General features: G+C 42.4%; 1 protein-coding gene across 1 annotated transcript; it reads right to left on the bottom strand.

Annotated features, from left to right (window-relative positions):
• Nucleotides 1-6,029: 6,029 nt before the first annotated feature.
• Nucleotides 6,030-8,956, bottom strand: HAPSTR2 (HUWE1 associated protein modifying stress responses 2). The gene has a single exon (XM_001084819.5). It carries the CDS (start codon nt 8,330-8,332, stop codon nt 7,511-7,513), a length of 822 nt encoding a protein of 273 aa, XP_001084819.1. The 5' UTR covers nt 8,333-8,956; the 3' UTR covers nt 6,030-7,510.
• Nucleotides 8,957-15,968: the final 7,012 nt, after the last annotated feature.

Genomic DNA, 15,968 nt, shown 5'->3' with positions numbered 1-15,968 from the left:
GATTTCGGCTCACTGCAACTTCCACCTCCCAGGTTTAAGTGATTCTCCTGCCTCAGTCTCCCGAGTAGCTGGGATTATAGGTGCCCACCAACACACCCAGCTAGTTTTTGTATTTTTAGTAGAAACGGGGTTTCACCATGCTGGCCAGGCTGGTCTCGAACTCCTGACCTCAAGTGATCCGCCCGCCTTGGCCTCCCAAAGTGCTAGGATTACAGGCGTCAGCAACCGCCAAGCCAATCGATCTATTTTCAACAGGTTGTGTGGATGCTCTATAGGCACACACTTAGTCGGAAGGCTAAAAAGAAGCAAAAATCCGATGACATATAGTAAAGTGCAGATGGTCTCAGTGACCCAGCAACCTCTGTCCAACTTGACTCATATTAGAATGCTCTTACACTGGGTTGTTTTTAATGAGACCCAAATCTATTTATGTATTTTCCTAGTTTTCTTTATCATCTCCTTGTGTACCATTGAGTAGTTTTTGAGGACACAAGCCACTATTACAATGTTGTCAAGGCCCTTCTCGTTTTCTAGTTCAAATCCTTGTTCATGCTGTTTGCTAAGTACTTGTTCCCTGTGACAGCTTTCAGCCAAACAGAACACACTGAATGCTGCATTCCAAACCACTCTGTCCTGCTGGGCTCCGAGTAAAACAAGCTCTTCAAACTCCATCATGTGAACTTTTCACAAGGAACAATCTCCCTCAGACAATTCCATTCAGAGATACTATCCGTGAAACTGGGACTGGGGGAAGAGGTGACATCACAGGCTTCCCCCTCTGGCCAGGGTCATGACCACCAAAGTTGTATTTAAGAGGCTCCCACGTGGTTTGGCACATGATTTCCTTAACGATCTGACATTTTCCCCAACTTTCCCATAAGCTTCTAATTTAAGATATTCACACTTAAACACAAAATTGGGTTCTGGTGTCAAGAAAGCCTGCGATTTCGAGAAGTAAAGAATGAACAAATTGCAGCTGGGGTCTCTATTAGGGATAGGAGGGTAGATGTATGACATACTATATAACACATGCCATATGTGAGGGTTTGGGGCAGTACTTTAGGAAACATAGAAACAAAAAAGCATTATATCCAGCCAAGAGGCTGGAAAAGTTGTGATTTTATTTTTTACAAAAAGGAAGGAAGAAAAAGATGAGAAAAAGTTAAATGAGTTAGATTTTATTATTTTTTTCAATGTCTGAAGCCAAGGTTTGGAAACGGGAATTTTGAAAAATACAAGAGGATTATTCCACTGAGATGGATAGCCAGCTTGTCTGCAGTTAAGCTACAACAGAAGGAGCGCAGCACACCCAGCTGCATTCCGAGGAATCTGGGGCTTTTTCAGAAAGACCTGCCTGGCAGCTCCTGAAGAAGGTTTTGGACTCTCCTAAAAGCTTTTTAATGTGAGAAGAGCAGCTCATGGATCCAAAATGGTTTATATTCCAGTTCTCACAAGAGTTGGGGCATGTGGACTCGGTGACCTTCCAATTCTCCCTTTAGTCCAATGAGTCTGTGAACTCATCTCTCTGTGTAACATCCTCCTGCTCAACTTATTTTTGAAAAACAACAGTGCCCAAAGAAGGGGACATTTGGCTGTAATGTGCCTCCTAAGCCTTTGGAATTTTTTGTTTGTCTGTTTTCATTCTTGACCTGCTGAAGAAGATGGAACTAAAAGAGAGGGAAGAGTGTGCTGTGCACACACATTCCCATTCTACAGGCAGCTCTGCCACTCCCACCTAGTGAATTTCCTGCCTCAGAATTGTTTCAACTTGGCAGTCCTTATTTCCAATGGGCTCACAGAGCTCAACCGGTCAAATAGTAGATTGCTAAAATGAGAGCATCATAGAAAGGTTATCACTACCATTGCCTACTGAATTACAACAGAGATCAGAAAGTACCAGAACTGTGAGGACTTTAGCACAACTAACTCCCTTATTTCATATATCAAACAAAAAAGGGTCCAGAACAGAAATCAACTTGCTTAAGGTGATCAGGAAAGTCAAGGCTTAGACCAAGATCCTGCATGCTTTACCAGATGCCTGAGACACTGCAGTTTTGTCTACAAATGGGAATGCTGATAACTTATTTGCTATCCTTCTTTACAGAAACATGTTTAATGTCACATAGAATAAAACTGTTCCCCCAAGGTTTTGTTTTCAGCTTTCCTTACCCTAATATAATTTTATGACAAAGACAATTTTTTCACTAAAACATAAATGTACAGTGTAATATCGATTATGCTTTTTCAACCTACACATGCAATCATGGAGATTCTTACACACCTCCCTAGGGAAGTGAGCCCCTTGCGATAAGAATGAACAGTTTACAGACTAGTGGGGCAGACAAAGAAGGAAACCGACAATTACAGTGATAAGTCCAAAGTGTGGGGATTTAATCCTGACTCAGAAGGACAAGGAAGGTATTTAAAAAAAAAAAAAAAAAAAAAAAAAAAAAAAAAAAAACAGTAAAGCCTGAGGTGAGCTTTGAAGGCTGAATAGGAGTTAGGCAAGCAACGGGGGGCGTTCCAGACCAAGGAAGCAACAAGGCAAAAGGGCCCAGAGGCAAAGATTATAGAAAATTCAGGAAACTTCAAGTGCTCAAGTAGCCTAGTTTGGCTGGTGGCTAGAGCACAGTGGCAGTGGCAAGGGGTCACTTGTGTTCCCTGAATGCACAATTCCAACAGCTTCCCCTAAATAAACACAGCATAGTAAAAAGAGTATGCTTACCATGCCAGAGCGGCTTCATAATCAAGTTCCCCAGCCCCACCTGACCATCAACATATTAATTACAAGGTCATACACAATGTAACTAAGGGAGGTACAGTGAAGGGAGCAACGGACTGGAACTTACCAATAAGTCACTGTGGCCCTTTCTAGTGAGGTCAGCTGCCGCATTTGTAAAATGAATAGTTGACCCTGCCCTGAATAATCCTTAAGGTCCCTTTTGGCTTTGTGTTTGCAATCTAGTGACCGTGCGTATGCTACTAGAAGATCAAACATAAAGGTCTGTAGACCTCCACAAAGGCCCAAGGTCATCAGCAACCAATCCTCCCCTGATCCCTACTCCATCATTTTATAAAAGGCAAAGTGATCTAACTGCAGTGTTCCCAAACTATCAGTGCATATGCAATTTTCACTAGAAAGCAGAGGTCTAATGGATAAAATATGCAACTAGAGTTTAGGAAATCAGCCTTCTTCTCTCAGGCTCCTATAAAAAGAAAAAAAAAATCAGGAAATTTCAGTTATTGACAAGTGTTTGCCTCAGTCTTTTTTTTTTTTTTTTTTTTTTTTTTTTTTTTTTTTTTTTTTGAGACGGAGTCTCGCTCTGTCTCCCAGGCTGGAGTGCAGTGGCCGGATCTCAGCTCACTGCAAGCTCCGCCTCCCGGGTTTACGCCATTCTCCTGCATCAGCCTCCCGAGTAGCTGGGACTACAGGCGCCCACCACCTCGCCCGGCTAGTTTTTTTTTTTTTTGTATTTTTTAGTAGAGACGGGGTTTCACCGTGTTAGCCAGGATGGTCTCGATCTCCTGACCTCGTGATCCGCCCGTCTCGGCCTCCCAAAGTGCTGGGATTACAGGCTTGAGCCACCGCGCCCGGCCTGCTTCAGTCTTATCTAACTAAGCTCCCAGTAAGACAATGTATGAAATATGCAAAGTGATGACAAAGATATCTACAAATGAGAAGATTCACTTTAAGCCTGCATAGAAAGTTCGAAAACAATAATCAATTTAAAATTAGCTCCTTGAATCCATCACTTGAATCCATCACAATCAGAATCAGGATGGGTTTTCAGACTTCACTCTGCAACACAATTACTGAGACCTCTTCCTGAAAGCAGGTAGCTTTGGGGAACCTCCCATTAAGATTTTAATTCAGCAAGGGCAATTCTAAAGTCACCAGTTTCACAAACTCCTCAGGAGATTCTCATGAGCGGTAGTCATGGGACGGACCACACTGCAAAAAGCTGAATCTGGTAGTTAGGAATGAGGGTAAAGATACACAGCAGAGAATTATCTACAAATTAGGGTATGGGCTTCAGATGCCTTCTCTGGGCAGTAAGTAAATAGAGAAAAGGGGAAGGAGAATAGATATACTTGGGTCTGGATGGAGTCCTACTCATCCACTCATTAAATAAATATTCATCGTGCGCCCATATGGATCAGGCACTGTACTAGATACTAGGGATTACAGAAGTAAACAAGACAAATGAGGTCCTTGCCCTCATATTGACATGACCTCTTATGACCTTCCCTACCTACCTGTTAAAACTGCTGCGGTTGATCAGTCCTATGGACCCCAATGATTCCACTGCATAAGAAGCAGGAAGGAAAAAAAAGGGAATGGCCACTTTGTTTCTTCAAAACTAGCCTTCCAAGAGATACTGCTGTTGGATGTGAAGGTTTTCTTAGCCTTAAAGAAGCACCGTAGAACACAGTGGAGCTGTTTCCTACCTCGTAAGCTTTGTGGTGTGCGAGGGTGGAATGAGCAAAGGCTTGCCAGAGAAAACCCCGTCAAGGTAAACATCTCCCCCAGCGCGGGTTAACCAAATGGCCACATCCCCAGTAAAATGCATCCTACAGGGATACCCCGTGTCTCACTTTTGGACAACCCGGCATTCTGTCAAACTAACCTTCCTAAACCAGTGTTACCTCCTGCACTTAGAGAGAACCTAAAGTACTGGCGACAGGCATTTGAGACCCTAAACACCTTGGCTTGTACCTCCCCTACCCACTTCCTGTGATTCCCTGAACCCACTTCACTGTTTGCTCCTTCTCAAACTTTCTTAGACACCGTTCCCTGTTGGCATCCCCGGACACTCCCTTCCTACCCATTTTTCTGGGCCCGGTTCAAATGCTACTTCTTCCAGAAGCTGTGACCCTCTCAGCAAGGAGAGTCTCTGACCTCTGAATTCTGCACAGCCCTTGGGCACTTTTCCCAGTTAGAAGCGTGCTTTTGGCTACATAATTTATCTTCCAAGGCAGGATGTGCTCTTTGAGGATAAGAATTGTTTTTATGCTTTTTTATATCCCTTCTCAGGACCTAGCACAGTACCTCAATAGCCAGGTTTTTTCGGAGTTTTTTTTTTTTTTTGAGAAGGAGTTTTGCTCTTGTTACCCAGGCTGCAGTGTAATGGTGCGGTCTTGGCTCACTGCAACCTCCACCTCCTGGGTTCAAGAGATTCTCCTGCCTCAGCTTCCTGAGTAGCTGGGATTACAGGTGCCCACCACCACGCCCCGCTAATTTTTGTATTTTTAGTAGAGATCGGGTTTCATTCACCATGTTGGCCAGGCTGGTCTCGAACTCCTGACCTCAGGTGATCTGCCCACCTCGGCCTCCCAAAGTGCTGGGATTACAGGCATGAGCCACCATGCCCGGCCAGCCAGTTTTTATTATATCATGGAATTGACTTTATTTTGTTTTGTTATTTTAATGCATTCATCAGTTACAAATCTACTCGAAAGGCCATGCTAACGAAGCAGAAACAACTCTTGTGTGAACATAAAGGCAAGGTTGTGCCAATCTATAATATTTTATGCACTGGTTTTGGGAGACCCTGGGAAGATTGGGCTTTTTAACTTCCCCCTTACTTCAATAATCACACTCCCACCTCCATTCACCCTCTCCGACACCTCAGACTCCACACCTGCTCTACCTCCTTCATCGCCTCCACACCACCCCACCCCACCCTCATTTAAAACCGCTCTAGCCTTTTAGGTGCCCTAGGACCTTGGCTTCCATTTTTTTTCTACCTTTACACACTCCTTCTCATATTTTTTCAGGCCAGAGGAGGTAGATGTTTCATTACTCCTGATTGCAAAGTGCATCCTTCAGGCAACTTCAGAAACTCCAAGATTGCCCTAGTATCCAGATTGGTGACCCTGAGTGCTCATGAGCTCAACACACTTACACAAGATCTGTGATATTTAGGCAAGTTTCAAATGTGAAACAGTAATTTACAGTTCAAACACAGAGATTCTACTTGCTGATTTTAAAACTGATCTACTTTTCTGCTTTTTCTAAAATAAAATGATTTTAACGTTTTATTGATTTTTATTTATAGAGAAGGGAGAACCTTTATTTAGTACTTTTATGTGCCAAGATTGTGCTGGACACTTGAAATATAAATTTCACCTGATCCTCACAACCACCTTAGGAGACACACAGTTCCATTTGACAGATGAAAAACTGAGGTCAAAAGACATTAAATAACTTGCTCAAAATCATGCAGTTAATTTATGGAGCTAGGATTCTGCGATTGGTCCTTTTAAAACAAAGCTCACACTCTTTTGGTTATACCATGCTGTACCCTTAATTAAAACCCAGAAGTTCAAAAGGCTGGGCACGGTGGCTCACGCCTGTAATCCCAGCAGTTTGGGAGGCCGAGGTGGGCAGATCACCTGAGGTCAGGAATTCGAGACCAGCCTGGCCAACATCGTGATACCCCCGTCTCTACTAAAAATACAAAAAATTAGCCGGGCGTGGTGGCAGGCACCCGTAATCCCAGCTACTCAGGAGGCTGAGGCAGGAGAATCCCTTGAACCTGGGAGGCGGAGGTTGCAGTGAGCCAAGATCACGCCATTGCACTCCAGCCTGGGCAACAGTGCAAGACTCCGTCTCAAAAAAAACCCAAAAAAACAAAAAAACAAACAAACAAAAAACACAAGTTCATTCTGACTACTTGGTCTTCCACTTCAAAACAGAGATCATAAAAAAGATGTAACCTCAGAAAAAGGAACTTTTTACATTCCTAAGGAAAAAGAGCACCACTGGGCCACCATCTTATTTTATCAGGGTCTCAAGTTGATGGTTTAGTTTTCCCCAAAAGAGCACTGAATTGACTCAATATCAAGTAATATCTGCGTAACCACCACAGCACCTCTTTGCAGCATCACATAATCACCAAAATCAACAATTTTTCAAAATTAAAAAATCACAGCCTAATATGTATTACTTGCAGTTTCTTTCTAGAAATTAGGTGCATGGTATAGTGAGGTAAAAATGGAAGACTTCAGATTTCACAAAGATGTCAAGTTTTACATTTTGATACAATGCAATTGAATTGGCAAAGACCATTAAAGTCAACAGTTACCAACGAAAAAAGTATTCTATAACTAAGTAAACACCTGCTATGACTTCCCTTTAAGAATAAATAAGGTCACATTTATTCATTCAATGAACATTTATTGAGCACCTGGAACTGTGCTAGGTGCTGAGGAATATAACTGTGAACAAGATAAATCAGACTCCTGCCTTGACCAGATAAGTTTGCTTTAAATGATCCTGCTAACTACTACATATTTGTTCTCTGATAGGATTATATTTTTTGGAAAGTCAGAGTCATATGAAGCCTCTTCTGGAATACTTTTAAAGTTTCTTCATCACAAAATTGTTAGAAATCTTTGTTTAACTTAGAGAAGGGAAGAAAAACGGTCTCCAGTAACCTTTAGACAAGCGTGTCGAAGGTTGAGTTCACTCTCAAGCAATATGGCAGCAGGCAACCAATGAGGCAGTTTAGACCATTCGGTTGCGCTTTTGCATTGGTGAGTCTGTGGTGCCATCACCGCATTGGGCCGAGGTGCGCTTGCGGATCCCCCCACTGTCCAGATGGAGGGCCAGTTCCTCTGAGCCGAAGGGATTCAAGTCGTCCTCCAAGAAGCTACTTTTTCGGCGCCCACTGCTGGCGACACCGCTGTCTTGAGGCGAGTCGCCTGATCGCATGCTGATGCCTGCCATAGCGCCACTGAGGCCATGCAGGGCGGTCGCCTCCTGGAAGGGCTGCAGGTCGACGTCCACCGATGAGCTGGACTCAGTTGCCACAGCCTGGCTGGGGGCCCCAGTGGGTGGCTTCGGGGGTGTCCTAGGAGTGCGAGGTGGAGGAGGAGCGGGGGGCACTTTGCCACACAGGAAGCTAATCAAGTCTTCACGACGAATGGTGCTCCGGCCCTTTTTCACCCACTCCAGCACATCTTTGATGCGACGCTGGTGGCCAACCTGGACCCCCAAGTGAAAACTTCGTTGGTGGGCATCCCCGCTCTCTTTGTAGAGGCTGGTCACGGCCATGGCCGCATTCTGGAAGGGGTCCCACATGGAAAGTCCTTGCTGTTGGCACCCAGAATCCTTGTAAAGCTGAGCAACGGCGGTGGCCGAGATCTGGAAGAGGTGCCACAGCTTCTGCTTCTCGCTCTTGAGCCCCGCCAACTCTGCAGCCGCCTCCTCCTGCAGCTCGGGGGGCAGCTGCTCCTCCTGCTCGGCCTCAGCCAGGCACTGGCGCTCCCACTTGGAAAACCAATGCTCCGCGACCTCGGCCTCGCCCTCCTTCTGCTGCTCCTCCATCCTCCTCTTCAGGCCGCGCACCTCCACCACCGCCTCCTGCTCCGCCGCCGCCGCTGCCGCCTACTCTTGGTCCTCCACCTCCTCACCTCCTGCTCCGAGCTCGCCGCCTCCTTCGCGTGCGCCGCCCTGCGGGCGGGCGGGCGGGCCGGCGCGCGGGCGGCGGGGCCCTGAGGCCAACTGCTACAGCGCGAGTCGCCCGCGGCCCTGGTGCACGCCCCGCCCCGCCCGCCGGCTCAGCCACCGGCAACGGCGCGGACGCTGCCTTCGCGGCCGCGGAGATAACCCCACAGCCGCCGGCGCCGCCGCGATGTCCCCTTCCGGCCCCGCGGTCCGCTCCTACGGCCCCCCCATGGCGCTGCGGCCTCCCAGCCGCTGCCGCCTCGGTCGCCGCCGCTGCTGCGGCCCCGCAGCTCGGTCCCAGCCCCCGCTTGCGCTGCGGCTGCAGCACCGGTAACTCGGAGGGGGGCTGGCAGGAGCGCTGCCTCAACGCGGCGCCTGCCTACCTCTTAGCCCCCTTTTCACACATTTTTGGGACTTGTCGGCTTCATCCAATGAGCTGATCAAATTTTACATCCTATGTTGCCAGAGAGGATTATGGGGCAACTTCATGGTGTCGATCACATCCAGGGCGCCGATCCGGGGAGGCCGGGGGAATAAAAGTGGAAAGAGCACGGCCCTCGTGGGTAGGCAGGCAGTCTGGACCCCAGCAATGTCCTCCCCACACTAGGTGCCCGAGAAAAGTGTTTTCCGTGGACGAAAGCAGTATTTTGTAGAAGAAAAAAAAAAATCACAGGGAAAGTGCCTGCTGCGTCTTCTTGGGCCTCAGTTTCCCCAAGTATCCAATGAAGTTGTTAAACAAGGTCTCCGGAAAGTGCTCCAGTCCTGATTGAGAACTTCCCTGCTGTCCCTGCAAAGCACTGCTTCGGGGTTAGTTTCATACTTATCAAATTCTAAGAGTAACGGTCAGAAATGGTATTGATCCCCCCTTCATTCTTGCAAAGGTTTTTGTCATTAAGAAAAATGGGGTGGAGAGTGGATTCTGTGTGGACTACTCTCAACTATTGAAAATTCCAAGATGAAGAAGTAAGGGGAAAGAAAAAAGGAAGAAAAAAAATGAATGCCCAAACACGAGATTTTCTGTTCTAATATAAAGTTCAGTCCCTTTTAGGAAAGAAAGAAAAAAAAAATACCTAATTTCCAACACCCTAAAAATTCCAGCTAGTTAAAACATCATAATAATACCAAAATTAAGCTAAAACGGTATGGAACACTAACGTCATTTCCTTGGGTTCAGTAACAAATTCCTTGTAATAATGCAATCTTTTTTCAGTGCAGACAATTCCAGAGCAAACTGTGTTGAAAGAAAAAAAAAAATCACTGAACTAAAAATAACATCAAAAGTTGGAGGAACTAACGTAATCAATTTTAAGATTTAGAGAAAAAAGTTAGAATTTTTCAGTTTTTGTGTGGAAAAATTGCTAAGTATCCAGAAAGCCTTACAGACATAAATAAAGCTAACTCTTCTAGCAAAATCTGTCTAATAATTCCCAAAAATGAAAATTAGGACATAAAATAAAATTACTAAGTTTTATCATCTCCCTTAAAAGAAATACATGTTTCTAAGTTAAATTTAGAAGAGAAGGAGAAGAGGGAATTGTGCTCTTTCTCTGCAAACCGGGCTTTTTCACGATTCATTAAACCCTTTTTCCATATGTGTAATTGGACTCTTCTCATTTACATAAACGAAGGATGAGGCGAAAGACCTAAGACCAGCCTGAGGAGAGATACGTTTCTCATTCTTTTATGTTCAGAAAATACATTGTGGAAGAAACCAAGAAGGCAGACCCTACTTCATCCCCCACCCCTCACCAGACCTGAAATGTTAATACTTCATGGCCAAGGAGTAGGCAGGTTTGCAGCGCTTTGAGGGTTGCCCTACATATGGTGTATCACGGTTAGTATCACAGGCACATGCTTTTGTTTTATTTTCTCTAAGTAAAAAGTTTAGACCAAAATGACTGACGATAGGACGGCATATCCTACTTTCTCTTCTCATTTTTGACTAGGTTAAAAACTGAGAAGAAAGACTGTTCTGTCTTTTAAAGAGCACAAACCTCTGCTTGGGCTTGAGTTGTCTGGCTGGTATCCTCCATTCAGTTGGTTTCAGCACCTGATTAATTAGTTAATTAGTACTTAGAGCTGACTAGCCCTGGTCGGCAATTTTCATGCCCTGCATGGTGAAATGTTGAATCCCACATTGAAATTTCTGTGTCGCACACCCTAATTATTATCACCCCACTACTTTTTAAACCATTGCACCAAATTATTATTATAGACAGGGCCAGACAACTGTGTGAGACTATGTTCTTTCTGAGAAATAATGGTAGACAATATTTTTCACTGTTGTCCTTAACACATTTAAATAAAACAATTGAGTGGAGAAATTCTAATTCAATTAGCCTCCAACTCCTTCTATTGAGAAAATGATTTTATATAAGCGAGATGTTAGAAAAAAATCACACCAGAAATTTTAGTAATGTCTTATTAGTTCCCAGGATGCCAAAGATGTGTTTATAAGATACCCTATCTGACATCAGCTTTCTTCCTATATAATTCTAAAGTGTCTGGATTATTTTTAAAATAATAGGAAACAGATACTAAACAAAAAGACCATTTTTTTACTTGCTCTAAGGAAATGATGCTATCTGTGTATGTGTGTGAGGGAGAACTTTTGATGTTTAAAAAAAAAACTGACATGGTTTAAGAGTAAGTTTTCTGCGGGGAAAAAAATATTCCTTTGCCACTGCCTCATTCTTCCATAAGTTTGATGTCATGGGTAAGGTTAAATATCAAGTAGGGAAAAATATTGTTAGAAAATAAGTTAGGACACAAATCTATAGCAGTCTAATTTTTACCATTTCTCAGTATACCATTACCAAAATGGGCTCCAGTAGCCATGATTTCCAGTATTATTGCTAGCTATTTTCACCTGGAAACAATCCTTATATATCAGTAGTGGGTTGCTTGTAATTGTAAGAGCTAAATGGTACACAAAACTGGATACACAACCACACAGACCAGTAAATGGGTCAGACTGAAAGCAAAAGTAAACACCAACCTTAGGAAATGAAAGAAGTTAAAAGATAAGTGTTAAGGACCTTATTCTTTTTGGAGAATAAAACAAGATTTAGTAGCTTTCCACTTAATTTAAATGAAAAGAATCACTACCTTACATATTGCAGTGATAATGTAATGGGGAAAGAAAACAAAAACGTCTTTGTACAAATGACACCTCCTATAGTTGTTGTGAAGAAACTTTTCCCCTTGGTATCTGCTAACAAATTCTAATTAATGCTGCACATTCCTTTACTGAAATCATTTAATGCGTAACAAGGGGGGTAAAAAGAAATGCTGAATGCTCGTGATTGCCCTGTTAGAATTATGGGAGTGAAAGCCTGGGGCCCCAAACTTACTGTCTATTAAAGCCAAGCTTTGAAAAAGAAATGCAACCTACAAAAGCTGTCAATCTCCCTTGCCCCTAAAGCCTGGGTTCACATGGATTCAAGTGACAGCCCTCCTCCCCCATGCACAATACATCAATCTGTCTCTCCCACAAGCACCCACAGCCCATTGTGCTGGCCGCAGGTGCCTATTATGGCACCCATGGCTGCCTCCCACAGCTCCGCCCCTGAGAAACAGGAACTGCACACAATGGAGCCCTGTGGGAAGACAGAGGTGGGTGTTGGGAGGGATAACAGACAGATGGTAAAGGGTACGGGGTAGTAAGGTAGTTTCAAAACAAATGTCAAACATTCAAAATTATTGCTTTCACGTGCCCCCCCTTTCTGAATTGCCTTTGCTTCAATCACCATCTGCCATAATTATGAAAACACATACCTGTTAGGATGAATATATGCTCTTCTTTTTGGGTCTTGGTCGAGGGGATGACCTTCAATACTCTACTCCTATTTAGCCTCTAGGTTTCTCAAGGTCGCAGACTGAGGAGTTTTAGTTAAGTGACACCAGTAGAGCATATAGGGGAAGGAAGAAATAGTTCTATTTTTTTTTTTTTTTTTTTACAAGCCTTGTGATTTCCTTTTAAGCTTAGTTTGGGGATTCATAAGAGGATAAAGGTGATGGAAACTAGTTGCTTTGGGTAATATGTCAGTGAAATCAAAGTGTTATGAGATGTCTTAAAATATCATACTAAGCAGGTGGAAATTCTTAGGCCATTTCTTTTCTGATAGGGAGATACAAAAAGGGAGATGAGGTAGATTTAATAATAAAGTATTGAAGGTCTCTGGCTCAGCCTCTTTTCCTATTCTTAAACATGCCAAAATAAATAAGTAAAATTGTAAAAAAAAAAATAACTAAATACTATTGACATTGAATACCATTATCAGAAGTAGTACATTTTTAACATTTCATCTTATTAAATGTCACTTGCCGATGGTATTTTCATCTTTGGAGTTCTGGACTAATTAAGAAGCAATGAGTGGAAGAATTAAAATATATGCCAAAAACACATATATTAGTTCAACTAATTTGATTTAGTTGATTTTGTCCTTATATAGTCATCTCTGTATACCACCTATTCCTGTTTCCAAGATAATCTGTCATAAATCAAAACCAAATTAATAATAATTTCATCACTACTCTTACTACCTGACTCAAACAGAAAGCAACTAAGAAAAATCTGGCACAATTATAAGTCATGGTCAAGACAATTAGTGACTTGTTGGGATGAGGGTACCCCCCAGAATAATGCCAGAAACTAAAACCAGCCAGCTTTCTTGAAGCAAACAACAGGGTCTTGGTTTGTTGTCAAAAACCACAAACTAGGCTTTAACTAGGAACTGTCAGAGATCCAAGTGAGCTCTTGGCCAGGGAGAGCTTAATTAGCAGAGTTGGTTTAGTTTTTAAATTACACAAGAAAAACAACCAATACAGTATGAAAGCATACAGTGATCTAATGTAACACAAAATTCACTATTCCATTATGTGTGTGTAGTAGTTTTGCACATTTTATTAACAATTTAGATTTAGATTTCAAACATTATTTTTGTGCCCATTCCTAGGGCATGGGGTTTTTTTGTTTTGTTTTGTTTTGTTTTGTTTTCTTCTTGTGTATCTTTTCAGAGATTCTTATGTCTTCATCACCAAATGCAAATATGCATGCCTCCTCTTTTTAATATAGATGGTAGCATATGCTATTTCTTTTTAACCTGATGGATCTTGGGGATCAGTCCATGTCAGAACAGTAAGAGCATATGTTATTTGTAAATATTAAGACTCTAGTTCAACAATGGGAAGTTTATTTATAAATTGTTTCTATGACATCCAAAATATTCAGAGTTCAAAAGAAATCCCCAAGGCTTTCCACTTAATCCATGGCCCGTTTTTCAAATCTCTGGTATCTTACAAAAATGACATTGCTTAATTAACTAATTAAAAAATGCCAGGTTTTAGCTATAAAATTTGTTGACAATACATACTCTCCTTTTACTCTTCTTTTACCTGTGCTCCAATAATAAGCTCTTTGACTTCTAGATGTTTTCCATGGAGCTACTGAGTTTTAATTTTATTTTATCTTATAATTTTAATTTTTAGAGATGGGGTCTATGTTGCCCAGGCTGGAGTACAGCAGCTATTCACACACAATCCCACTACTGATAAACACAGGAGTTTTGACCTTCTCCATTCCTAGGCTAGATCACCCCTCCTTGGGCAACCTGGTAGTCCCTTGCTCTCAGGAGGTCATCATATTGATGCTGAACCCAGTGCAGACACCCTATCGTCACAGGGCACTACAACCCAGAACTCCTCCACTCAAGCCATCCTTCTGCCTCAGCCTCCTGAGTAGCTGAGATTACAGGTAAGTGTCACCACACCCACCAATTTAAAATTAACATAGTTCATTGGTTAAAATTGAAGATTATATTGTCAGACAAAACTGAGTTCTAATTCTGGCTTTGGAGCTTGAAAGTGGTGTGATTTAACTTCTCTGATACTCAGTTTTCTCTGAAATCAGGATAATAATAGTACCTCCTTCATAGGTTTGTAGTAAAGAGTAAATGAGACCATGAACTCACACCTAAAATAATGCCTGTTACATAGTAAATCCTCAATAAACAGTATATATTATTACTATTATTATTATTAATAATAACAGCTATAGGACTCTAAGGATTAGCTAAATGGGGTCCCAAATGTGACTAATCAGCAAAGTCACTTGAGGGAGCTTTTCAGAAACACCCATACCCCAGCTAATTTAATAGATCGGTGGTGAGGCCTGGGAATCTGTGTTTTAAAGCATCACAGAGATACACATAACAGAAAGTTCAAGATGACAACTACTAAGCTGACCAAGAAAGCAACAGGTCATAATTAGAACAGGAAGTCAGGGAGGTCAGTGAAAAATACTCTTAAGATGGACACAAATTCCATACTCAACCCATGTAAGAAACCAGAAGTTATTTATACGTGGTTTTGGTTGTCAATAAAACAAATACAATTAGGAACTGTAAAGAAAACAAAAAGCTGTCCTATGATCTTGGTTCTAATAAGAGGCATACTAAAACGTGGCATCATCCTGAGCCATTGAAGGAGTGTAAGAAAAGATAATCCATTTGATCTTGACACTTGAAACATTCTCCTTCAAGCAGCCCTTCTTTGGTGCCATATGATTACATTTTTTTCTCTCTGGGTCCAATCACACACCTCAGTCTTGCTGTGAATATTATTTACATGGAATTTACTATTGGAAACGCTGATTTAAATTAAGCTTGTAATTTTTTTTTTTTTTTTGAGACAGGGTCTCATTTTGAGACAGCCTCCCGTTACCCAGGCTGCAGTGCAGTGGTGCAATCATGGCTCACTACAGCCTCAACTTCCCGGTCTCAGGTCATTCTCCCACCTCAGTACCAACTCCATAGCTGGGACTACAGGCACGTGCCACCATGCCCAGCGAATTTTATGTATTTTTTTTGTAGAGATGGGGTTTTGCCATGGTAGCCAGGCTGGTCTCAAACTCCTGGGCTCAAGCAGTCCACCGGCCTCAGCCTCCCAAAGTGCTAGGATTATAGGCATGTGCCACCATGCCTAGCTGTAAACTTTTAATTTTAAGGTAATTTTAGATTCACATGTAGTTGTAAGAAACAACACAGAGAGAGCCAGAGGATCCAGTGTACCCTTTACCCCATTTCCCTCACTGATGGCACTTTGTAAAATTATAACACAATATCACAACCAAGATATTGACGTTGGTACAGTCAAGGTATAGTCAAAACACAGAACAATTCCATCACCACAAGAATCCCTTATGTTTCCTTCTTATATCTACACCCACTTTCCTCCAAAAGAAACTTTCTCCTAAAGTGGCTGTATCATTTTACATTTCTACCAGCAATGTATGAGTGATCCAGTTTCACCACATCTTCCAAAGCATGTTAATGTACTAATTTTAGCCCTTCTGATAGATACATGGTGTTTTTAATTTAAGTCTCTCTAATATTTAATGACGTTGAACATATTTCCATGTGTCTATTTGCCATCTGTATATCCTCCTTGGTGAAATGTTTATCTCTTTTGCCCATTGGTTTGATTTTTTGAATCAAGCTAGAGATACAGCAGTCTG

This window comes from Macaca mulatta, chromosome X, assembly GCF_049350105.2.
Source record: "Macaca mulatta isolate MMU2019108-1 chromosome X, T2T-MMU8v2.0, whole genome shotgun sequence".
NCBI classification, from domain to species: Eukaryota; Metazoa; Chordata; class Mammalia; order Primates; family Cercopithecidae; genus Macaca; species Macaca mulatta.
Note: the sequence above shows the minus strand (reverse complement) of the source record. Positions and strands in the feature narration are given on the sequence as shown.